Source organism: Diadema antillarum, unplaced genomic scaffold, assembly GCF_040938485.1.
Source record: "Diadema antillarum isolate AM-2024a unplaced genomic scaffold, OU_Dant_1.0 seq00000203_RagTag, whole genome shotgun sequence".
NCBI lineage: Eukaryota > Metazoa > Echinodermata > Echinoidea > Diadematoida > Diadematidae > Diadema > Diadema antillarum.
Window position 1 is genome coordinate 2274371 of NW_027271262.1, and position 26650 is coordinate 2301020.

At 38.1% G+C, this 26650-nt stretch overlaps 1 protein-coding gene across 1 annotated transcript; it reads right to left on the reverse strand.

Moving 5' to 3' along the window:
• Positions 1 to 24399, reverse strand: LOC139728834 (heparan-alpha-glucosaminide N-acetyltransferase-like). Its single transcript, XM_071639769.1, has 17 exons — positions 23870 to 24399; positions 19287 to 19486; positions 18071 to 18207; positions 16260 to 16387; positions 15246 to 15303; positions 13825 to 13894; positions 12851 to 12948; positions 12408 to 12484; positions 11889 to 11919; positions 10275 to 10411; positions 9167 to 9294; positions 8290 to 8408; positions 7655 to 7874; positions 6142 to 6216; positions 4818 to 4888; positions 4155 to 4267; positions 1 to 2306 (listed from the first exon to the last, which is right to left on the reverse strand). Exons 1-17 carry the CDS (start codon positions 23934 to 23936, stop codon positions 2128 to 2130), a joined length of 1908 nt encoding a protein of 635 aa, XP_071495870.1. The 5' UTR covers positions 23937 to 24399; the 3' UTR covers positions 1 to 2127.
• Positions 24400 to 26650: the final 2251 nt, after the last annotated feature.

A 26650-nucleotide genomic window follows, 5' to 3' on the forward strand; every position in this document is an offset into this window, starting at 1 on the left:
TGCAAAACAATCAAAAAGGAATGTCAGAAAGTGATAATGAGAAATGTATCGACCACATGTAGGTTATAAGTCGACAATATAGGAACAAATGACAAAATAAACAACTACAACGAATCATTAAAACATTTTGACACCCGTATTCATTCTGAGTGAAAGAAACTTTTTAAAACCAAAACATACGCATTACGTCTAGGTGCTTGGTAAAGTAGTAATTCTATATAACGATATACAGTATTGCCAGTTACAAATGTCTTAGAACACTCAAGGCACTTTACTCGACAGTATAAGGCACATCGAAACATAAGAATGTCTACTGTTCTCTGTCCACCTAAAAACAAAACAAATACACTGTCACAAAATACGAATTAAACACTACTGTGCACTACTACTTTAACAACTAGTACTACTTGTAATAATAATGGTTTTCAACTTAATATTCATCCGAGGTATAGCCTCTTGAGTGTAGCCACTGCTCTCCATCAAAAGCCCTGCCGTTATCTTTACCCAGAATTTCCATATGCGCATTTATAGGCTGGGTCGAGTGGGACATCGTCGGTAAAAGCGGGTGCACGTAACGAGCTCGACACTCAGGAGTCATACAGCCTGTAGACCCGTTTGGATTAATGTTAAGCTCGTGAGCCTTATTTGCATAGTCCAGCTCATGGGCCTGTTCTACATCGAGTCTAGCTCGTGGTCCTGTTTTACTTGGTGTCTAACTGCTCGTAGACTGTATGATTCGTGTTTGTATGACTCATGGACCTTCTTTCAATGTCTATATCGTGGGCCATGATTATGACTCATGATTGTCGATCCCGGTAAAAACAGTTTTGGCCAAGGTAGTATGCTCTTGGCAGGATTCCAACTTGAGACATTCGTTTAAAAGTCGAGAGTTTTATTATTTTTATTATACCGCAGTCCCTCACACTGCTACGATGTCAATCCGGAAAGTAAAATGATTCAACTCTTCTGTGCCAATGAATCAAATGTGCACAAATTTCACACACATACATATGGACGGGTAATTAATGTAGCATGAAGAGGGTTAAAGGCATTCAAATAAATATTACTCACTTCTACAAAATGCAATTAAACTCAACACAAGGACTCTTTTGATGACGTGAAATTGAATACAGACCAGTTGTACGGAAAGGTTTTTCGTGCGAATCAAACTTTTCACATACACTCGATAAGAAAAATAGGTTCAACCTTGCACCTTTACGTGTGACACAACATTGTAGCACCTTCACGGGTGCAACTTTGCACTTTTTCAGACCAATGAGCACCTTCAAAGGCACAACTTTGCACTGTCTGGTCGTAAAGTTGCAAAATTGCGCCTGTAAAGGTGATACAATAATGTCACACGTAAAAGGTGCAAAGCTGAACCGACCTTTCTCAGAGTGTAGAACCTAAACCATTCGAGGGTATGCGAGGATGACCGAACATAATGGAGATAACAAAATCACCATCATGTCAAGAGGTGTAGAGGACGTGCAATGATTAGAACCCTAAGTCGGGAAACTATATAATTTTCATGGTTCTACTCTGACAAATATTTGTGATGCCACAGTTTTTCAGTGCTGTAAACAAATAAAGAACCACACACATATCGACATGCCTAGTAGGGGGTAAGTATGAATACATCGCAAAACATGCAAACAAACATCGTTTTGCAAATTGCGTCTGGATGGCAAAGAATCAAGGCCTCTTGTTTCCTTTCCGACATGAAACATAGAAATTCAAATAACACCAATCATCTATCAACCTTTCAATATATGATGATATCAAATCTAATCTTATTTCCAAATTACAGTGTCGTCAAAGAAATACATACAAGCAGACAGAGGAACTCTTCTAAAATGGTCTTTAGTTTTTCACAACAATCGTGCGGCCCGATCCACTCAGGACAAACAAAAGACAAAACAAAAATCAAACAAACAAACAGACAAAAAATCCAAATCCTTCTTCGCTCCAACTGCACTTACGCAGACAGAAGTCAGAGTCTAACGGAATCGAAAACGAATTATACTGGGAATAAAAGTCATCATAGTTCACGATAAATCCTCTACATCTTCTATCTTATAGGGCCGAAAATCATACAATTCGATTGTAGGCCCGTTGGTAAGGTCATCATATCTTCAGGAAGAATTTTTTCCTGTAGGCAACATAGGCAATGATAAGCCACAGCGTCATAGACCAGTACGCGATGGCGCAGTACTCGGCGTGATTTCCAACGATCGGTTGCCATGTGAACGGGAGGTAGCGAGACATAATCTCCGAACCGACGTAAAGCATCAGTGAGTTCATGCCTGTTACGATGAAGAACATACATACATTCATAATCATACACATAAATACAATGTGTCAGAGATAATACATTATAAAAATCCATTGTGCTACAATGTGAAAAAAACACGTATCGGTCAGAAAAAAAGGTACAGTTAAACTCGCATAAGTCGATCTTCTCGGGACTGAGCAAAACACATCGACTTAGGCGAGTTTTCGACTTAAAAAATTCGACTTGTGAGTGAATTAATACACGTAAATCAATGGGGAAAAATCGGGACTTTTTAAAATCATCGACTTGCGCGATTATTCGACATATGCGACGTCGACTTAGGCGAGTTTAACTGCAATTGGTAATATACTGGAGTAATATTATTTTTACCATGTTTACAGTATATAACAGGCCCTACAAGAAAATAGATCTGAAATGTAAATCGTAACTGATCGACTGAGAAGATAATATCCTTATCCATCCATAGAAGAGATCATAGATTTTTTTTTTCCAAATCAAGGCAACGAAAATCAAATATTTGTGTGGTATTATACATGAATCATCACTTGTTTTGGATTACATTAATTTCAAAAAGTGCGGTAGGGAATATATTTGATCACGTGGTTCTGCTATAGGAGAAACATTTCGAGTATAGGCTACATAGTCTGCAGGAATTAAACGGGTAAATATCATGCACCGGGTAGCAGCGTGTCAGTATTTGTGTTATGTAACAATTACCATGAAGTGACGGTATTCTGTACATTACAACTTTAATTTATGGGGGAATTGGAGGTGAGAAGTGAGAAAATCATTCTATTTCTGTACAGTATCAATTTGCAATAACAAACATTTGGAAATTGTACTTTAAATTCTAGTTCTGTATTATAAACTGTATGAAACTTGTACATTATGTTCTTTATAGAACTGAGAAATGACGAACGTTCAAAGCAAAAAACAAATAAATAAATAAATACCATAACTTAGATAAGTCAACCCAGTTTATGTAAATCATCTCCTCTCATCAGCATTGTGACGTTTTATAAATCACGAGTTCGGTATACTTGTTCTTGAAGCATAAACTCCTCTGATATTGTGCCATCTAACCATTCAACAAATTGCTTGAAAACTAAAAGCTTGGAAGGGAGGACGGTAACTTGATCAGAGCGCCCTCAACGATCTCCCTCTCTCTCTCTCTCTCCCTCCTCCTCCTCCTCCTACTACTGCTACCACTCCTCCCACCTCTACCAATTCCACCACTACTATACTACCACTACCACCCCTACTTCCACTATTACTCTACTTCTCTTCTAGGCATATACTACGACAACTACTACAACAAATTCTACTACAAATCACTACTACTAACACTGCTACTACAACCCCTGCTACCACTACCAATACTGCTTCTTCCACTACCTAGTATACTAATGCTACTACTACTTATTATTACTAATACCACTTCCACTACTCCTAGTACTACTTCTACTACTAAAACTACTATTACTACTTCTACTACTACTACTTCTTTTACTCCTCCTACTACTACTTCTACACGTACTACTACTACTGCTACTATAGGCCTACCTACTACGACAATACTTATATTCGGCCAGAATGTGACTCCATGATAGTGCCACACACATCTGGATAATTATAAACGGAGGTAGGCCTACTTGCGAAGACGGGGAGGGGGGGGGGGGGACGCAATGTAATATGTGGACTATCATACGACGCTTTTGCCGTAGGCGCTTCAAAAACAGTTCCCCAAGATTTGGAATAATACATGAAACATGAATTATCCATATAAATAGAAAGGGGTAACAACGATTTGTCTAGCTGCAGCTTGATAACAACCACCTTCCGTAATACAAGGACCTACCTGCATATATAAGAGGCGCTCCGTTCCAAAAGCGTGTGACGTCAATGAGAACGTGAAAGAGGGCTTGAACGAGGAATGCCGTACCCGAAGTCAGACAAATGTAAGAAACCGACCTGGTGAACAACAAACAAAACAAAACAAAACCCACACAAATTACTCACCTAGAAACTTTCAGATCTAGCAGATTTCAACAGCACAAGTAAACAACAATAACATGCATAAAATTGTCAGTTTTTCAGTTTTTGATTTCCTGGGATTTTGCGATCAATAGATGAATTCATGTGTAAATGCATTTAGATACAAAACCGGTCCTGTGTTCCAATTCATTTTTTTCTACAAGCAGACGAATCTTAAGATGAATAAATAAAGTGTAAAATACTCAAATAAACAAACGTATATCTGATATTACAGGTCATTCACCAAGACAGCAGCATCACAAAAAAAGTACAGCAACATTAATTGAACAACTGCAATTTTCCTTTCCCAGTTTGAATTAAATCCATTCAGTACCATACAACTGCATTCTTTTCAATTTGTTAAAAATTTAGTCGAATATAGATTATGAATTATTTGTATCTATAAAAGGCCAGAACATGTCACTTCCCTCTTGGGACTCTTCGGATGTTATAGTTACATGTATTAACAGCAGGTTATAGTTCTTACCAGAGGTTCTTGTTAATAGGAATCCAGCCATCTGCCATTGTACACTTTGACAGGACAGCGCTGCAAGTGATCTGAAAACAGAAACAAGCAAAAGAATAAAACAACAACAAAACTCCAAACATAGAGGAATTTCATAAAGCGTCTTCAGAAATAATCGTCGCTGAAATGAGACAAATGTTTCCGTGATGATTTTGTCAAAGGCAAAAGTCGAGCATATAGTCCTTTTTTTTTTCTCAAAGAGGCATTTCATTCAACAGGTAGTTATTGTACAAAGTCGATATTATATAATGTGATGGAATGAAATAAATGCAGAAGAATGGCATGAACAGAACACAAATGACGTTCAAATCAATTGTACACAATTTCCATGTTATTTTGTTTGCACGTACAATATATATATATATATATATATATATATATATACATATATTCATATTCCGTCTTAATACGCGTTCAACTTCATAAACGTATTGTAACTATCTTTTGATCACGCTTATCAAATGCTTATGTACTGTACCGTATTTACATCTGGTCATAAATACACATTACTTGGCATAAAGTATAACGGAAGTCGATGAATGGCTCATTCAAACTAGAGTCTCATTTCCTGCAGGAAATGGGAGATTCAAACATTTTACCTACACAAAAATGCCATGAATATTATTTGCATACCTTTCTTACATCACCTATAACTTCCGCCTAAATATTCATATTTAATCTGGGAGCATTTAATACCGCTTGCATTGCGATAGAATGGAGGACATCATGGGGGGGGGGGGTAGTCTATAAAATGGCACTGAATATGATATATACTCTTAAATTCCGAATAAAGAATACAATACCTGCGTAAAGGAAAAAATCCCTATGAATATAAGCATAATCTATATCAAATCCAACTTAAGTTGAACCTTTTTAGTAATCTGAAGCCATCCCTTATAGCACGAATATTCGTACTAAGGCATATCTTATCCGGTTTACTATTCCAAATAAGAGCAGAACTTGAAGTGTGATTATGTGAATACTATCATGTATAGTCTGCTATATGAGATAATTCCATTGTGAACAGCTAGTTTTTCAGCGATTTTGAATGCATGTATATAGTTAAGTTTCCTGTGCACAAAAGAAAAACCCAACAACAAACAAACAAATCTTCAGTCTCATTATCTGACGCTCGTCATTTCTTTGATAACGCACTGCATTTAAGCTTTCTTGCTAGTCAAGGGTTTTTATTTTCAACACTTGATGACAGACTATTGTTTTCATTTGGTAAGGTTGCAAGTAATTAAATTTTCACCAAAGTTGGATAAGATCCAATTTAACTTACCAGCAACACTCCCCAAAGCACAAGCCTGAGAAGACGCCCGCTAGCGGTGTGAAAATGATGCAAAATTTTACCAGCCTGCAAAGAAAAATACGACAGAATAGACCATCCACCTGTGAATGGCTATCAGATATTCCAAACTAACGTACAGTTAATATATCGAACGATAACGATGACAACACAACTGATTGATGTTACCGCTGACCATGAACTGTCCATTTCATAGTATATGTCGACAACCAACCGAACAAATAAGCATAAACAAAGAAACAGAAATAAAATAAGATAAAACGAGGAATGGAAAATGTGAATGAAGTGAACAGACACCGGGGGGGGGGGGGGGTGCTTCATCAACGTTTGTCAGTGCTGACAATCACCATAGTAACAGTCAGTGACGAGAGCATCTCATCCAATCAAAACCAAGGATTTTGCTGAAATTGTCAGCGCTGACAAACGTTGATGAAACACCCCAAGAGCTATCAATCAATCATATAGCGTAAGATTATTGTCTCCTCTGAAGAGTACCCCTTGCCCAAAACACAAAACAAGACAAAACAAAAACCAGGCAAACTCCCTCGACCCAATCCCTGTTCTCAAAAACACGCATATACACAAACCTACGCACACACACATGAGCACACACATAACAAAATAAAACAAAACACAAACAAAACGCAACGAAAAGAACAAAAAATACCCTGAGCAGTCCTCTGGAGGGGACTTAAAGGGACATTCTAGACGATTTTCATAATTTCACATCATGCAGTACATAAATCGACAGCTCCATGTACGGATTTGTGGAATTAATTGTGGTCCTTGAGCAGGGAAACAATACTCTGAAAAATCTTGAACAAAATTACACCGCACAGTGTTGATGACATAGGAGCCTCACATGTTTTAGAAACGTAGCATTGTAATTCCATTACAATAAATACCACTTGCTGAACGAGTTCACCTGCGTACAATGTTTGCATGCCATCTTCTTTTGTTCTGATTCCTTGAGCCTCAACTCTTGCATTCTTATGGTGAGGCTGCCATGTCATCATCCTTGTTCATTGCAACTTGTTGTAAATTTTGAAAATATTCTTATTCCTCATTCCAATCACTATAAATTCAGAAACTCTGTAATCGGTACAACTGATTTATAGTTGTTCAAAATGTAAAAGTCTGAAAATCACCCGGAGGTCTCAATTTCCCTGGTACATATTATCATAATTCACGAACCAATAGCAGGAAGGTGTGAAACTCCACCTACCTGTCCACAGCCCCAACAACTTTTTTAAGGTTCCATTATGTCGTAGCAAAGACCTAACTAAGTAACTTCCAGCTTTGGAATGGTCCTGGGCAAACGTAGGTGTGATAGAATATTTTATTGCCTGGAAGTACGGCATTGGATGTTCAGAAAAATACACTAGGGAATATTGAGCTTCCGGAACCAAAACATAACTCGTAAATAGTATATGACGAAAATAATGATCATGGACATTGATGAAAAAAAGGTAAAGCTACCACTGACCTGAAGACCAAAAATACAAAGTGCGACGGATGTAAAAGTGCCCAATATGCCCTCGGGGTCATGAAGTATCTTCGTGTGGTATACAGTTACAATCTTCCCTGTCTTGATGAGGTGGGCAGGGGTGAAGAAGGCGCGGTCGATGTAGCCGGCAGCTCCCCCGGTGCAGTTGGTGAGCTCTCCGTTTATCCCTACCAGGGGTCCTCCAGGCCCCTGGTAGCCTCTGTAATATCATTTGCATATCAAATTAATAACATTGGAATTGGTATCAATTTACACTCACATACCCTATGAAATTACACTATAAAATGACACATCTGCCTTTGAGTTAGTTTTGGGCGCCCGTTTACTTCAACTCAAGTCCCTCACACACAACATGGAAAGGAAAAATAAATGAGGAAGGCCGACCAGTGTGCAAAGAAATTTTCATCACTATATGAATACGTCAGTAACGGCATCAAATGATTAGCCATTGAAATGGTGATATGGATCCTAATCAAAATACTGGCTGAGAACTATCACGCGAGCAGTCTTTCATTTTTCTCAAATCTCAAGTAGCAATAAATGAGTAGCCGATCGATAAAACGCGAATCGTTTTTTTAGACGCTGGAAGTTAAAGAATTAGGGAGGTCACTTACCGTGGACAACCCGGAACCGGAAGGAGAAAGGTGATGAGTACATGTATAGTGATGCAGAGGGCAGCCACCGGGAGCTCTATGTAGTCTACTATATCCCGAAACATCAGGAAGCACGTGTTCTGCAGTGATAGCGAAAGAATGGAGAATTTGTCTGACAACATCCGATGACGGTATATAAATGCACATTTATGTTAAGAAAAACCGAGGAAAAATACCGATATCTATTAATGGGAAAAACAGCTAAAAGACACGAGCTGTGGCGCCGCCTTCCTTATCATAACTAAACATAAGGATATGTCTCTGAAAAGGTCACAATGAGACTGAAGTTAATAGTATTCTCTTGAGAAGTACTTAGTTCTCTCAAACTATCTCCAAGAAAAGACCGAGTTTCGTAATCATTAAATATTACATCCAACATGTGTATCTATCAATCTCTGTTGGGATAGCTTTGATGTAAAAAAAAAAAAAAAATATCTACCTCTACATTACGAACGTTGCGTCATGTCAGCGAATCAACTGTTCAAATAAAACAGACTAGACAACCAGTATAAATCTTCACTGAACTTCGGATATGACTGTCTACCTCCCCTTCACCCCCAAGTCAACGCCGTTTCATCTGCAGTCAATCACGGTGAATATCGGCAACTCAAGTCACAAAGTACAATACTGCGGTTTCCTGGAATGGCAATGGAACTACGAAGTAATTACTGTAAAATGAAGCGAAGGATGGGGGAAAAACGAGTGAGGTTTATTTTGCTTCAATACAATTCTTCTTCAGAAATATCTCCTTTTTCTCTGCTTGTAGACTAATGCATAAACTAACATTCCCTCAACCGTTAGGAATCTGAAAACAAAAATATCGTTGCTAAATACCCACCGTTCTCTCTGTTTTCCTGCGTGCTAGGAGCCATCGTGAGAAGAGGTAACACGAAGCTACAATAAAGTACGTGATGCCAAATCGTTGCAGGACACCCGGTATCCGAAGAGTTAGCAGGTTATTCTTAGCTATGGAACACAAATTAGAAAACAATCACAAATGAGTCACCTCGAATGAATTAAAAAAAAAATGAAAATGAAGAATATATGACAATATAAGTTTTTTCGATGCTAGTTTCCACAATTCATTTCCAGATATATTTCTGTATAGAAGACACACATTTTTCATGGTATAAAGCTGTACACCTTATTCATATTCTGTCTAGGACGAGAATTTCGGAGTAAATACAGGTTGGTTTGGATGTGTGTGTGTGTGTGTGTGTGTGTGTGTGTGTGTGTGGTTTTCCAGTGTTCGCATGTAAGTTTGCGTGCGTTTGAATCAATCTATCTCAATTGTATCCTTGACATACAAAATTCGCAGATATGAATGAACTCCAGGCTAGTGTGCGATTGTTCACCGAGGAGAAAAGGTATCATAAGAATGCAATGATTCACCTGCGACTGATTGTTTGAATGGTGGCAATAATCATACAAAATAATGTCTAAGCTTCTTTCGCAGTATACAGTAAACTTGTCCATATTTGTAGCTTTACTCTTCACCGTCATGGCAGTAAAATTAAAGCCATTATTTAACGGAGCCAGCGATCAAAAAACAAAACAAAAACAATTGAAAAATGTTTGAATTATCTGTTGATCCATATGTATGTAGTTCAGTTGACTCACAGAACACCCTATTGTATACAAAAACCTAGCAATAAAGCAAGCAAATATAAGGAGATGTCACTCATTTTCTCAATAAACCGTAACTGCAGACGTTTTATTCTAGAAATGGTTTTTAATAAAGCTATTGTTCATATTCATATATATATATATATATATATATATATATATATAGTTAACATTGATTATACTTATTCACATTTTCATGGTTATCTTTACATTAAACTTTAACTCACAAAAGCTGTCTTTTTTCATCTGCAAAGCAAATATTAGCACGGAGCTTTTGAAGTAGGAGGTGGGGGGGGGGGGGGGGGGGTGAGTACACTTACATTGGATAAAGACACCGAGAATAAAGAGGATGATACTTCTGATGACGACCTTCTTGAAGATGGTGCGAAAAGACTGCCCCTTGGAGAGCAGGATGTTAATGGCGAGGTGAATGGACGTACCCATGATGAATACAAACCTTTAAAAAGACAATGAATATCAGTACACTTTTACAAAACAAATAGGTGTTCATGACGAATAACCATGCAAATAACAGTTGCATCTCCAGCCAAAAGCGGAAATTTTAGGAGACTTCTATTCTTTGCAAGTAAATATTATTCCACCGTTGTTTGTATGAAGCGCCTGAAGGTTGTCCCATTGTTCTGGTTAAAATCGTTCCGATGAATTGAATTATTTACATGTCTCGCAATTATTTGTGAAATAATGGTGAATAAATATTCCACAACGTGTCTCTAGATTTGTACTGTCTCTTTAGGGCCACCATACCATAAGTGTTATTGCTCGTCACGTACAGCCCAATAGCCCAACATAAATCACAATAGCCTCGGAATATAAAGACGCTTGTGTATTTCAGATCCAAAGTCGGTCAGTCGCGCGATCGAAAGTCGTATTGTGTGCCGTGGCCTTTAGGAGAACCGCGAAGAATAGCACGTATTGTCGCTGTCCTATAGAAGAAACCTCCATTTTACGCCATACAGGGAAGACTTCTATAATTATTCCTAAGACTTCGTTCCACGACCTTTTGCAAAGTAGAACGTAATACTGTGACTGGTAGACGAGAGAGAGAAAGAGAGAGAGAGAGAGGTAGAAAGACATAGAGAAAAAAAAAACAACTGTGCAATTCCTGTAGGATAAGGTAGTTCGATGAAAAGGGGCAAGTTTTATCACGCTATTTTTTTTTAACATGACTACATACCGTAGTGCATCATCACAGATGCTAACGTCATATTCTTACATTCGAACCAAACTAACTCATAAAATTTATTTTTGGTGCATTGAAGATTGTGACAGTCCGTTTAATTTCGTTGCTTTATGTGCAAAATATTACATCTATATAGCTGTAAACTAGAAAATATCAGTTGTCCATATTCAGAAAATGTTAATATAATAATATTGAAGTACAACAAATTATCTTTATGAACTAGAACAAAATACTTGTGTGGATTTCGATAAACCAAATGCTGTATAATTACACTAACGTATGCTTTTGTTGAAGCTCTTTTTGGGATATCGAATGTACACAATTTATTGTCCATACTTTTGCCACCATATCATTGTATTACGCTATTTTATATGCTCACTTTGAAAGATTTTAATAATTTTTCTTTGGGGGAAATAGACACGAACTAATTTACATCGTATTTCATTAATTTCATGAATGAAAATACTCTTTTATGCGAGCTGCGGCCTTTTTTGGCACTTGTTACAGAGAGAAGCATGAAAAAGATACGTGTACTATTTTTCCACAACACACATGATATATCATCCTTGTTCTACTGGATTCGGTCAAGTTTAGCTTGTGCTTGGAGATTCATCAACTGAACAGACTATCGTGGGAGTATTAATAGTAGGCACACGAAATATCAATGTATATGTTTAAAGTACATTTCACGAGGGATTACCAATGTTTTCTCATAACATCAGTATATACTCACCAAGGAAAGAAGGTATCGGCCACGGTCATGCCTGAAATGAATGAATGAAAAAATTATATTGTTTGAAAATAGTATATATTACCTCAACTTGTCACTGACGTATATGTTAAAGGTAATATCATTCCCCCTGCCTCCTAAAAGAGGCAAGTCAAGTATTCCTTTATTATGCAAAAAATGTTAAAAGTTTTTAATATTCCCTTTACATCGTTCTACATATGTGATTTCACAAGTTGTAGCAGGCTTCTCAAAACTTCAAAAATTCTTACCTGTTTTAACTTAACGGATTGTCAGATTTTCCTCAAACACTAACTGATGTGTTCTATTTACAATGCTGCTTTCTCTTTATTCACATGCATATGAAGATGAGCTTGTTCTCTCATCTACTTTGTAAAAAGTAATAATGACAATTTTTAATCAGACATTGACTTGAATGAAAATTGTCATAATTATTGAGGTTTATGTTATAACGAGAGTGTGTGCACGTGTAAAGAAAAAAAAAGACAGGCTATGATAACTTACCATACCACACGGAGTGAGCTAGGAAGGGGTACTTCCCATCCCCTGCTACGCCACAAACCAATTGGGCAATGGCAAGCCTGCACGGAAGAACAAATGGTAAACAAATATAGCAAGCACTGAAAGGCTGTAGCTGCAATTATGGATTCCCGAGTTAGCGCACAGTGACACCATGACTGACGTTTTGGTATAACACATTTTTATCCGTCAGCATTTCGTTTTAAACATTATCGAAATCATAGCTATGTCTGATTATGATATGTAAACTAATCGCTGAACAGGTTTTCAATAATGAGTGCTATGATCCGCATATTCTGAAACCGCTATTGTTGTTGTTTTTGTTCATTTCTTGTCCAATGTTCAAATAATTTTATTTTTCCTTATCGTGAAAGATTTCGAACATGGGATGAAGTTCCACTTTAGTGCCAAAGTGAAAGAACACTGACCCTCGGAATGTGTCCACTGACTTCTGTCTCTGCGACATTTTATTGGGCTTGTTGATGGGAGTGGTCAAAGGTGCTTCGTCCCCTGGACGTTGGTCAGTCTACATTATCGTAGCGAAATATACAGAGAGAAAGAGAGATGCATGTGGGTATAAGTGAAATGTTAAAAAATACGATCACTTAGATACACTGAACCACATATCGAATGTCAACTCAAGTGATTTTACACTTGGTTTTACAGAAAACCCAGTGTTACAACGTGGTTTATTTGTATGCAAAATACTTTATATTTTCTGTAAGAAATAAACAGGAATTAGTGCATTTTAACCAATTTTGTCAATGTAAGAAAGTAGAATTTTATTGTAGAAATTTATGTCTGAAAAAAACTAAAGGTTTTTTTTATCTGATATCAATTGGAATCGTATTTATATTATTTAGACGTTTTATAGCTGCCTGTCAATTTTGTATCGTCTTTGTGTACTGTATGTGACATCTATTTTGGACCTGAATATTTTCTTTGTGGAATGTCAAAAAAAAATGAAGTACAGTGTTTCTATTTTGACCGTGTTCATACAAGATAAGCAACATCACACTTAAGTATTCTTTTTCGCACCTGATCCAGATGAATAAACGAGTGACATGCAATGTGATGCTGTCATTTTCCCGCTGAAAACAAATCATTATAAGTTTCTTAATGAAAACAGAACATATTTGGGGAATCAATGGTCTTTTTTCTCTTTTCATAGTTACGGTGATGACATAGATGAACAAAATCTATCAAGAATTACTTATGAAAAAAGTTGTATATCTTTTTTACATCGTTTTTTTTTTTACGTAATCAAAATCAGATTTCGATACTTGGTGCAAAATGAATGTACATGTACAATTAGTTACATGTGAAAGTTAAGAAAGTTGTCATTCATTTCCCAACTTCTGAGATAAAGTCTATTCAGATGTCAAAGTTTCGTTGTACTCACGGAGAAGTTATAAATGTTCCCGTTTGAGACTGGCAGTGAAGTCGCGATGAAATGCTTTTTAATGCAGTATCTGCAAATTTAAAGAGCGGTGAGATATAGGGTTAAACTAATACGAACATCAAGGAATAAAGACACATTAAAATTTTAAACAATAAACACAATTCTGTGGAATTATTATATAATCATGTTACATCAACGATTATGAATGGTCTTAAATCTCGTTTTGAATTCCAATAGAATTCATCGACGGGCAATGATCAACTTTAGATCTACACGTACTTATCAAACAACCACGCCTCTCAGCGTACACTGTTTTGTATATCAAAGTATTACAGGAAATTATATTTTTCTAAAATTCTTCTATAAGGCCTACGAAACTGGTCTAATTCATAACAGGGTTAGAGGAAGTATTTCTGACAATAAGGATCAGAAGAAAGGTAATGGTGCTTCGGAGGAGATGATATGCCATGCCTTGGCATACGTCTTAGAATTGCTGTACAAGATATTATATATTTTTGGGGGTTGACTAATGTCAAACTCATGCCAAATAGTAAATGAACCTAGCAAAATCGTCTCTAAGAATAACGAGATTCTAAGTTTCACTTTTGCCTTACCTCTCCTTACCCATACATTTCAAGAATGTGTACCAAAACAATTAAAGAGTGGCTGTGTATCCGAGTGAAATATCAAAATTATGAAATAATGAGAATCAAGACAAGTCGCAGAATCAACTTTCTAATGACACTGCATTCCACAACGATATCTTAAGAACTTTTCTTCATTCCTTTAAATCTAAGTCACGTACTTATGAAGATGTAATCAGATATCGGTAATCGGGAAATCCAAGGTGATTTAATAATCCGTTCTTTTTGTTTCTTGGGGTTTTTTAAGTGAAGTACGAAAATTTGCGATATATCGGTGTTATCGCGTGTATATATCCAACGAGCAACTCAACATTATATACCATTAAAGTGACGAGGCGTGAAAGTCAAAACTGTTCTTTGAAAAGTTTCACAAGATGCCATGTAAGATTAATAACAAAGAGAAGTGCACTTGGTCGCACCTTCATCTCTCTTCTGACTCCACTTCCACAGTGATATGACACTATGTTCAATTTTACTTCAATATTTAACATATACATGGTGTGGAATATTATGATTTTAACGTTTACTAGTACTAATTTGTCTCTTAATTTGGCGGTAAATTCGTTGGGGTTCAAGAAAGTCAACTACGACAATTTTGTCCCCAGTGGAGTATGTTAATGTGGTATAAAACACAAACACAAATACACACACACACACACACACACACACACACACACACATATATATAAATTTAAAAAAATGTAAAAATCAATCAAGTCTATATACCAGTGCAGAAAAGAGAAAAACAGTTCAATTATGTTGTTGCAATGTACTTACACCCACACGGCAGCGCAGACGACTCCAAGAAACACAGTCCCGTACACGATCAAAATAGCTGAGTGATAAAAACAGTCAAACACTTGAAAATAATCATAAGGACGTGATAGTTTTTTTGTTTCCGCTATCACAATCATTTTCTGACCAAAACAGCAACAGAAAAAAACACAAATAAAATACTCTTTACAACTATCTAGTGATCAGCAAAGGCACTTCTGTGGTTGAGAATAGTAATCTGAGTAGCCTATAGACTGAAAATAAAGATGTGAAAATTGCCCGCCAGAACAATGGAAGCTATAATTGATATCAGCACCAACCTATGTATGAAAAAAAAAAAATTTAGGCGCCACACGTTATATCAATGGTTGCCCGGACCCATGTATCACCATACTGCGTGGTAGGTAAAATTCAATGGTACAAAAAAAAAAGACACCCTAAAACATGAAAACCCATAGCTGCTGTCCGTGTCTTTGACGTTCATGGGGTTTCTTTATGGTTGCTTTACACACTGAAACCTTTACATCTTGATCTTCCGGAAGTGTCTGATAGTCTGAAATATGAGTCTAGCTTCCGATGTAAAACTAAGTAATATGGGTATTTCCGACTCGTAGACTTTAACTGCCACAAGCGGAAACATAATTATTGTGCAATCATTGATATTGTGGTATTTGACGAGACATTCATTTTTGTCTGTCTAAATCATCCTTTGCTGCCTTGTAAGGTACACATAACTTACAATCTACAAACAGAACGCAGGCGATAAATGTTCGTGCACGGGGAGGTGCGTGTTCATCAAATTACATATCAACTGTTACTTGAATCTACATACAACTACATGGATTACTAATGTAATGCGTTCACGTGTCTGTAGCTGCTACGGTAATTGGACTTTTAATAGTCAATCATGAACACACGCTCTTGAACGATGATTAATCTTTTTCTTATGACAAGTTTCAATTTCATAAAGAGGTATTCATGACAGCTCCGACGTCCAAAATTCAGGCTGTACTCTACCTGTGTCCGCGAAGGTAGGGTTCCGTACGAGATCCGTTGAGCACCGAGTCACGTCGGTCCCGTTGAAGGAGATTGTAGCGGGCACTGTGAGGTTGTACCCGCCATCTTGCTTGAAGTGATAGTACAACCTGGCAACAGAGTCGAGCAGGGAAGGAACAGATTGAGTGAAGCTTCTATTTCGATCTTCGTGCACATTTTTCAAGCAGGAAGGAACAGCTCTGTTGAAACTAGATATGTCGTTGTGGCGACTGGCACGCCTCTGCTATACTTTGCATCATTCTCACAATAGGTCTATAGCATATCTTGCCAATGTTAAGCGAGGCATATTTTCATATTATTGGCAATTAATCACTATCTGTATACACCCATTTTCAAGACGATACTTTGAGCCATTTTCAAGATATGGAAAAAAAGGAGTGAAATCTTAGCATTTTGTTGTGACCTTTGACCCCATGGCCTAAATATTCCCTACAGAATCATCGCACAGTATCATACCATTTTGATTATGGATTCATCGGCAAGGCACATCTCTGTATGGAGAAGTAGAGTAATTTCACCATTAAGTATAATTTTAGCATTCCAACCGCACATTTGACCCTTGACCTTTAACCCCATGACCCAAAACTTCAAGAGGGAATTACTGTCAGGCAGTACATGTAGGCCTATAATGCAATTAGTCCCATGAGTATACCTTAAGCCATTTGATAGATATAGAGAAAAAATAAAATTTCAGCATTTCACTAATTTGACGCCATTGCCTAAAACTTTCTTCCGAGAATCTTTATATAATGATACCTAAATACACTAAGTTTTAAGAAAATACTTTCAGTCTTTGGAGAAATAGGAGGAGAGTGAGATTTCAGTATTTGATCTTGAGCGTTATTGCGCCTACAACTTGATAGGCGCAGCTTCCTTCACTCATTCATACAATGTGCCTAGTTTCCTTGGATATCCTAAACAGTGCTGAAGTTAGGCTGCCCCCAAAACTGATTATTGACGAAGGGAAGGACGGAATACCCCAAAACAAATAAAATGCCTCCAGCGACACTTCATGGAGATATAGCAAATTAAAAAAAAAACATGTGGATCACAAGTACAAGTACGTTGTACTTTTTAATCATCCCATCAATAAAGAATGGGTTTAAGCATACATCCCATTATGACAGTTAACAAAACACGTCCTTCTTGAAGTCCGATAATCGTAGGAAGTCCGATATTGGGAGCAAGTCCATCGAGAAATTGACGAAACTGTATTGGCTCAGTGAGACTTAACAACATACGCAATACAGCCTGTCCAGTTGGTGAACGTTACACGCAGGAGGATATACCATGGATATACAATGTAAATTTTATATGCATGGGGTTACAGAGCTCCAAGGTAAATGTATACCCCAGACAGTACTTTTTTTCAAAGGACAAGGAGCTACACAGGACGTCTCTAAGCGCCTTTGATATGTTCCTACCCGCTGGCAAGAGACTCAATGCAATGAAAAATGAACACAGAGGGTTTTGTTGGAGGTTTTGTTTTTTGCGACTTTACGTAATTTTACGTAATTACGTTAACCTTGTAAGAGAAAACATGAATAGATAGTGATCCCCACAGAGACGGCATAGTGGAACTTCCATCATTTCTTTTTACCTGTCACGATTCCGTAACATTTCCAAACAACGACTGATTCCGCAGATTCACACTCTGATTGCGTATGCGAACAAAATGTCATTATCCTCTTGATGTATAGTCCTGGGTGGTTTTACTGTAGCGATACAATAATTATGGGAGTTGGCAGACGGCAAGTGTGCCGAATACTTACTCGCAGAATGTGTTATTTCTTTTAGGGTAGTCGGCGTCCAGATCGGTGACGCTGATGCGTAGTGCCCACTGGGTGTCGACCAGGGCAACGGGGTTGTCGGAGTCTTTCTTCAGATGAGCTACAGACAGCAGCTTACACTGTCGAGGTAAAAGATAATATACAAAGCGTTAAAAACAGATGGTAGATTCTACCAGAATATGTAAAAGCCATTCCTAGATCGATTATAAAAAAAGGTGTTCATAGCTTGTGTTTGTTTAATTTTTATCTTTTTTTAGGGGGGGGGGGAGAATATGAGATGTTATGTTTCAAGACTGCTGCGGGTGTTTACATAGGCCTACCCACGTTCGCATACAGATCCTAGATCTGCAAAAACAAATTCAGATGAAAAAGAGTCAACCTATGACGATAGGGGAAGGGGGAGAGAAGCACCGGTAGTGAAGGTGCGCCTGATATTACAGCAGCCATCACCGGCTCAGTTGTCTCAATTGATTATCATAAACACTACTAAAGCCCCCTTTTAACAAAGCCTTTAACCCGAGTTACCGCGACGTCGTCCGGACAATCTCGTCCGGACAGTCTCTTTTTACCCTGCCTGTTAAAACGGCCCTCGCAAAATGCTGTTCAACGTTTTCACGGTAACTTTTGCCAAATTCTGACCCAGCTAGCTAGGGAAATTACCCCTACATTACCCCGATATTGCCCCTACATTTCCCTGACAACCATTCTATTAGACTGCTGTCGCGGTAATATTCCTTTGATACTCTCAACAATGCGTAATATGGTCCAAACAAAATGACACACAGCTCGCCGATCACATGCATGGATTGTAACCACAGCCCCATCGCACGTGTACGGATAGGTTGTTATGGAAACCTACCCGGAGAAGGTTTCGGCGTGGTCTGTTAAAACGGTACCCCTCGCTCTCTCCTGCCGTTTTATTTCCCAAGGCGAGAAAGTTTGTTCTCCGGACGTTGTCGCAACTTATGTGTCGAGGTAAGTTCTGTTAAAACAGGGTTAGAGTTTCCTCCCTCTCGTTTCCTCCTCTTCTCTTTTTTCCCCTCCGCTTTCTTTTCCCTCCTCTTTCTTTTCCCCTCCACTTTCTTTTCCTCCTTCTCCTTGTCCTTCTTCACCTTCATCCTTTTTCCTCTTCCTCCTTACAAGGGAAATACACGTTACAAACGTACAACGGAAAGCTGCCGAGAGCTTTGTACTTTACCCCAATACAAATGTCGCTCTGCATCCACACGGCGATCTTCTGGTGTTCTGCTTTGACGAAACGTACGGACGCTGTGTCGTGGGTCACAAAGTGAAGGTTCAGCGCGGTCTCGGTCGTCGGGAACCCGTTCTTCTGCTTCTTTGCCGGCGGGTCCTTGATCTCATGCCTGCGCGTGGCCGGACTCAAGTCAGCTGCCAAGCCTTATCCAGCAAAGGAAATGGTGATTGATTACCAAGGTGTCGCTTTGCTTAACACAGCCAACTCCTTCAACCACACCAGGGCAATAGCACAATCAGAATATGCAATAGTGTAACAGGGGAAAAATGCAAAAACTTAGTGAAAATGCTTTTTTTGCTGTTTGTTGTAGCTGAGTGTTCAAATTTTTATTTCATGTAAAGAAAGAGTCAAAATTTTGCATTAAACTGCGCATAAATTAGCATTTTAATTAGGGGTGTCGAATTACATTGAAAAGACTAATATATTGGAAAAATTCATTAAAAAAAAGGAGAATTTTTTTTCATCTGATATTGCTGTTAGATATTCCTGATAAATATCCCTTTCATTCACCACCAGCACATAACCATGCATATCACAAAATATGAATAAATTTCATATTTTCACTTCTCGAAATGGATGATCAATTTTGTAGGCATTATTTTGAATTCAAATAAAACCACTTTTACATATCTTATCATATTTCACTTTTGCCAAAGAGTGAAGAGACGAAACTTTCAGGAATAGGTAACAGACACATAGTGGCCATTATTACAAATATTTATGAAATTAGGGCTGGTACTTTGGAAGATATGATATTTTTCATCAAAAAATTATCTGTACAGTATGACCTTGAATGTGCGCACAGTGTTTGGATCCATTCTCATATTAAACACAGATAGAAGAATGAATGTGAGATTTATGATGACTTGAGCTGATATCCAAGCTGTGACACTAAAACAATGACATATTAAGCCAAAATACTATGTTTTTGCTTATGATATCTTTAGAAATTGAACAAGATTTGAAATATGAACACTGAACACTTATCATATGACCTTCATGCAGTATAACATGGGCGTGGATCGGTCTGTTTTATCCTCAGCAATTTGTAAAAATTAAAAAAAAATCGTATTGCTCAAATTTGCTAAAAGTTTCACACAATAGATTTCTACATAATTATGTACAATTCATGGCTAAAAAAACAAGGATATTCAATCAGGGAAAAAGATTCTTTTAAGTAGTCGAATTAGGATATACCTCAATGAAAATACTGAAAAACGGCTGCACTTATTTTCCTCAGCATTTGAAAATGGCTCAAAACTCAAAACTGGCTGAACATTTATTGGCAAACAGCACACCATATTGTAGTGTGTCTTCAGTACTTTGAGGAAAAGCAGAAAAATAAGCTGTTTCTATATGTATAGCTGTACAGCATGGGTTAGAAGGTCACAATGTCACAAAAATAAGCCAGCATTACACTCCTACCAGGACGGGACTTCAGACCTCATAACTTTCTCCAGCTGAAAGAACCACTGTTTTTTATTGCATGCAAGCAATGCCAGGAAAAAATCCATTAATTTGATACCAAACACATAGGGGTAGACTTAAAATATGGACCTCAAATCTTGATTTTACGTAAGTTGTAAAACGCTGTTTTTGACGCATTACGTGGGTTTTGGGGGACTTTTTGGTAATTAATCTTTAATAATTAACAGTAAATGAGAAGAAATTAGCTATTGTCTTACCACATGTGATTACTGATGTCTTATCTAGCATGCTGCATGTGAATTTTTAAGTCAGTTGGTGCATTCTTTTAGAAGTTACAATTTTTTAAAGTGAGAAAGGCATGATTGCATACCCTGATTGTGCCTATCACCACCATACTATCACTTTCACCCTAATTCTGAAAGTAATCACAACCCACAATCATATCTGAGTAAGAGTCTTCCTCATGCTTGCTTGTAATTTTTTAGTTTTAGTATTGGACATTGTCAATAAAAGAATTCTTTCCATTTCTAGTTGAGGGTGACGCAGTGGTACTGTACATCCGGTTGAACTGTCATTAATTTGCAGGATTTGAGTGATGTGTGTCATTAAACAAACCATCACTCAAAAGTAGGCCTACATTACTTTAGTCTTAACTAGTTTAACTCAAGACGAGGGTGTACTGTTTAAAGTTGCTAACAAGGAAAAAGGACACATACAGTGTATTAGAATATGAGCTACAAAATGGTGGCAACAACCACTTGCTATTTTTGGAGATCGCGATTGACCACTTTCGTGGTGTGCTCCGTCAGATATCCCTGTTGACCCCCATCATCCCCTGCCGTGCGAGCAAATATGAAAGCTGGAAATGAAACCTCATAACCATGAACTAGTAGTTACATGCTCGTCATAAGCCCAATGAGTAGTCCAGGGCACCGTTTTATGAAAATTGTCAGCTCTGGCAAGTTGTCACTCTCTGACAATTTCAGTAAAATCATCGGTTTTAACTGGCCGAGAAGCTCTGGTTACTGACTGTAGCTATGGTGATTGTCAGAGGACAACTTGTCAGGGCTTACAACCTTCATGAAATGGTGCCTCGAATGATGCGACTGGCAACTGCAAGACTAGACGTTTGAAGTGTTGATGATCGGAATGCCCGGCAATACCCCTGACAGTGGTAAATCTTGCTTATTTATAATTTAAAGGACTGTGCCGAATATTTTCCCTACAGGGTGCCAGGGGTTTCATTTCCAGTTAAATTGATCTATGGCTCAAATTGTGACCATTTTCTTCAGCCCGAGTCCCCCTCCCGATCTCTCTCTCTCTCTTTACACACACACACAAACAAACAAACACACACACACACACACACACACACATACACACACAAACATATATATATATATATATATATATATATAGACACACACCCAGCAAAAAAAAAGAAGAAAAAAAAAAGAAACTAAACACTTTTTCAAGCTCATATTTCTCATAGAATATTAGCCTACACATTGATGTTTTATATACCATGGTAAAGGCAATTTAATTTGTTATCAACCTGGTATAGGTCCATGAAAAGGGAAACTTTATGCATGAGTGAATACATTCGTTTGTCCCTTCCAAGGCACAAAAATAAAAATTGCACAAAAAGACACATTCTTATTCATGAGTATGTGCTCTTCCATAAAACAATGAAAACAAAAGACAGATCCCACGCAATAAGAAACACAATTAGTTTGGAAAAATTTCTATAATGTCTTTGTAGTCCCCAAAGATAAAGGAAGACAAAAAATACTGGAGTAAATCAAGAATCTTCTGTCAAATCCCAAATCAAATGACATAAGAGAAGAGGCAATATAAAAAAATGGTACAGATTTGATGTTATTCCGAATTACGCATATTGAAAACGATAACTGGTTCTTGAATTTGTCTCATGAATTCTTAAATTCCTAAATCAAAAGAATGAAAAAAATCTGTCCATTCTACCACCTTTTGTTTCACTATTTCACGCATTGTAATATGGGTGAAATAATGAAACTGTGAAAATTGACCTTTGACCCTTGACCTTTGATCCCATGACGAAAAAATATCCCAAGAGAATCATTGTCAGGCAGAAAATTCATGTGTAGTGAGTGTATTTAGTTTCATGAAGATAAATATCTTGAGCCATTTCCGAGATATGCAGGAGAAAAGGTGAAATTTTAGCATGTTTACTTTACCTGTCACCTTTGGCCAATTAATGACCCCAAGCTTTCCCCAGATAATCTTTGTCTGGTATACATGTATACAAGAAAATATCTTTAAGCATTACATAGATACAGTTAACAACAATATTATTCATACCCTGGGAAATTTTTAGTTTGAACAGATTTCTTACAAGTGAAGGATGGAGTGATGGTGATTGGGTGTTATATCTCAACATTTCTATTATTATGCAAATGAGATGAATCTAGAATTAGTGTCAATTTATAGAGGACAAATAAGAATAAAAAGTTAACACCCAATCAACATCACTCCATCCTTCACTTTTAAGAAATCTGCTCAAAATTAATAATTTCTCAGGGGTATGAATAATTTTGTTGTTAACTGTAAGTGGGGAATGATGAAATTTCAAGAATTTGACCTAAACCTTTGACCTAAATTGAGCATGTGCAACCGAAAGTTGATGGGCACAACTTCGTTCACTCATGCATACGTTACATTTGTGAATGCAAAGTTTCATTTGGATACCTAAAACGTGTCCACAAAATTGATAACGGACGGACGGACGAACAACCCGAAAACGCTCGATGCCTCCGGAATGGGGGAGGCATAATATAAAAACAAAGGCCAAGTGCCCATATACCGAGCTTGTCGTCTGCTAGAAGACCACAGTGGAGGTAGATGAAGCAATATCAAGTTGGTCAGATTACTGCAAAATGTGCTGAAAATATCAAATATCTGAACAGAACTGCTGTTTGTTTAGCTTTGTTTGTTTCTTCCAATAACACCTACGGAAATAGGTCATATTGAGAAACGGCCAACACATTATATCAGAAGCGACACGAGTAGTATGAGTATAGCCCCACGATAAGAATTTAGTTGTCGCGATCCTCACTTACCATTTACAATGGCAGCACCGAAGTATATGTACATCGATACCACCCGTAATGAAGCCAGGAACCGCATTGTTTTCTCTGTCGTCTGGTTCACTTTCTATCAGAAGATGACTGAGGCGACTTGCAAAACGAAACTCTTTCCTCGGAGCGGAAAGCAAGCTAGCGTTCAGAGTTCACTTGAGCATCAGTGTGAGAGTGCGCTTGTTAAATGTGAAGTACAATGGCAAGCCATAATCTAGTAGTTATCCAAGTCAGACATCTCGAGGTCGTACTCGCATGAGAGTTTCTGAGCTACAGACTCGTACTAGCTACCATGGCACTATGTGTAATGCGTTGAACATCGCCTACTCCCCTCAAGTTGCGTACGTACTGTTGCAATCAATTTTGTCAATAGTTGAGTAGTCTTGCGTAAAAGGGCGTCTGTTTTTCCGCAACTGACAGTGTTGCCCTTTGAAGCTTTACAGCTTATACTAGCCGAACATGTTGATCAAGTCCTTCTGAGTACATCAATGGATCTCATCGGTGCGGTATCACCGCGTAAGAATCCTATACTATAATACTCGAAGTTGTTGTTGTTGTCGCGGCCTTATGTATTTCCTGTTTTATTTCGGCGTTGCTGGTTTCTCTATCTCCTCCCGAGCCGTCGGCTCCGGGCAGCTGCGACCGGTGCCGTCGGCCGCAGGAGAGTATCCTACATCGAATGGCGCGGGTTTCGTCCCCTCTCCGCCTCCGTGTCGACGTCGACGACGAAAAAGAAAAATTAATTAGCTACATGCATAATGCATTTTTGTGCGTGACGAAAGAGCCGAGCGTTTCAATATTCACGGAACCTGCGCTGGCCTCCTGCTTTCTCGATCTTACATCTTGTAGCTTGCAGAGACACTGGGGGATACTAAAGATGATGGTGCAGCGAAATCTCTGACATCTTCCGGCGGACGCGCACGCACGCACACAATGTACCTCGCAGAACTCTAAACACACTCTACACTGTGTGTATAGTTCTGTGATGTACCTTTGCCTCCGCCTGTTACGTGTACTGAATGTATTGACGATGGTTACACGAATCTGTGTGTGCGTGATATGGACTACAAGGGCATTTACGTACAGTTCGCCATTATTGGCGTCCCCAAATGAAAACAACGAACGTTGATACGTAATTGTATTTTGCACAACTGCAGAATACTATATGCAGCTCAGGTACGTCATTTAGTTTGCTCGCCGTTTGCTCTCATGTCCGGTGTCATTGTACGCAGACTGTTTAGGACGCGGCTAAATATATTTGCCGATCGTACCCTTACATATCAGATTACACGCGCAGCTGTGTCCATTCGTTTACTGCAGAGCTGCTGTAATCATACATATTCATAAGATGAGCGGACGTAGAGGAAAACCTCGCTTTGCCGACCGCCTATTTTTAAAATTGCAAGTGGAAATAGAATGTGTGGTTCTATGGTCTCTCAAACCAAGTTTTGGTGACAAAAAAAAAAAGAGGGAGCAAATGAAGACGAATGCAGTGATGTATATATTCTTCTTTCTTCCATAACATGGGAAAAATATTAAAGAAAAAAAAATACGAGGTCGTGAGAACCTACTCCCACGGGTGCCTATTAAACCTGATGACTATGATCTCCCCCTCCCCAAATAATAACAATGATGATGATAATAATAATAATAATAATAATAATAATAATAATAAGGATAATGATAATGATGATATAATAATAACAATAATAGGAGCAATAATTGTAGGCCTAATATTAATTATGATAATGTACAATCTGAAGCAGATGTAGTTCTATATTAATATGATATATCAAGCCAAGTTTTGGTGATTAAAAACAAAAAGGAGGGAGCAAAATTATGAAGACGAAAATATCTTATTTTTCTCTCATAACGTGGGTGCCCGCGTGGATGCAAGAGCAGGGGGTAATCAAAGTCATAGTGTTAATATCTTCCCGTTTCGACGGGAACAACCTGTGGGCAGAACTTTCGGTGAATCTCATTTGCGTTTTTGGTAATTTTTCCCTGAATGTTTTTGTTTTTTGCCCTGCGGAGGTGGAAATGTGTGTGTGCGTGAGGGGGGGGGGGAGGGGTGAGGGGCAACAGGACAACGGTTGGACTTCAACGGGTGCAAATAACCCCTCGAAACTCAAGTTCTATAATAAAAGCAAGTAGTGGCGGGAATGATCCCTACCAATGGACCGGATCGCCTGGCATATACTACAAAAATGTATTACAAGTATAAAATTTCTGGGAAGGGTGGTCATTTAGAAGACAGCACAATTAACGAAAGAATGAGAAGACTTTTCTTTTTATTTCTTCAATAAAAATGTGCAAAATCGTATTATGAGAATAAAAAATAAAACCCCTCAGACCCGTGGATTTCCACGGGTGCTGCTAGTACATAATCAAACGCAGGACAATCGTCTCTGTCCGGTTCATTGCATGAATGGAGAGACGTGGGCGCGGCATTTCATGGGCAATGTAGGACACTGAGCTAGAAAAATAGGGTTGGATCGCTGGCTGGCGGTGTTGTGAGTTAGCAAATTCGTCGTATGAGTACACATGCAAAGTTTGCATTAGAAAGTCAACATTGTCACATGACACACGAAATTCCGGACTCGGGGATACATCAACAGATCTCTTAAACTAACAAAAGGTCTGAACATAAGAGGATGTTCCCTACAAGCAAAACCAATAATAGGCCTGTCACACCCGAGTTTTGCCAGCTTCACCAGCTGTACCAGCTGCTATCTTCAGTGAAAATGTTATAAGGATTAATGT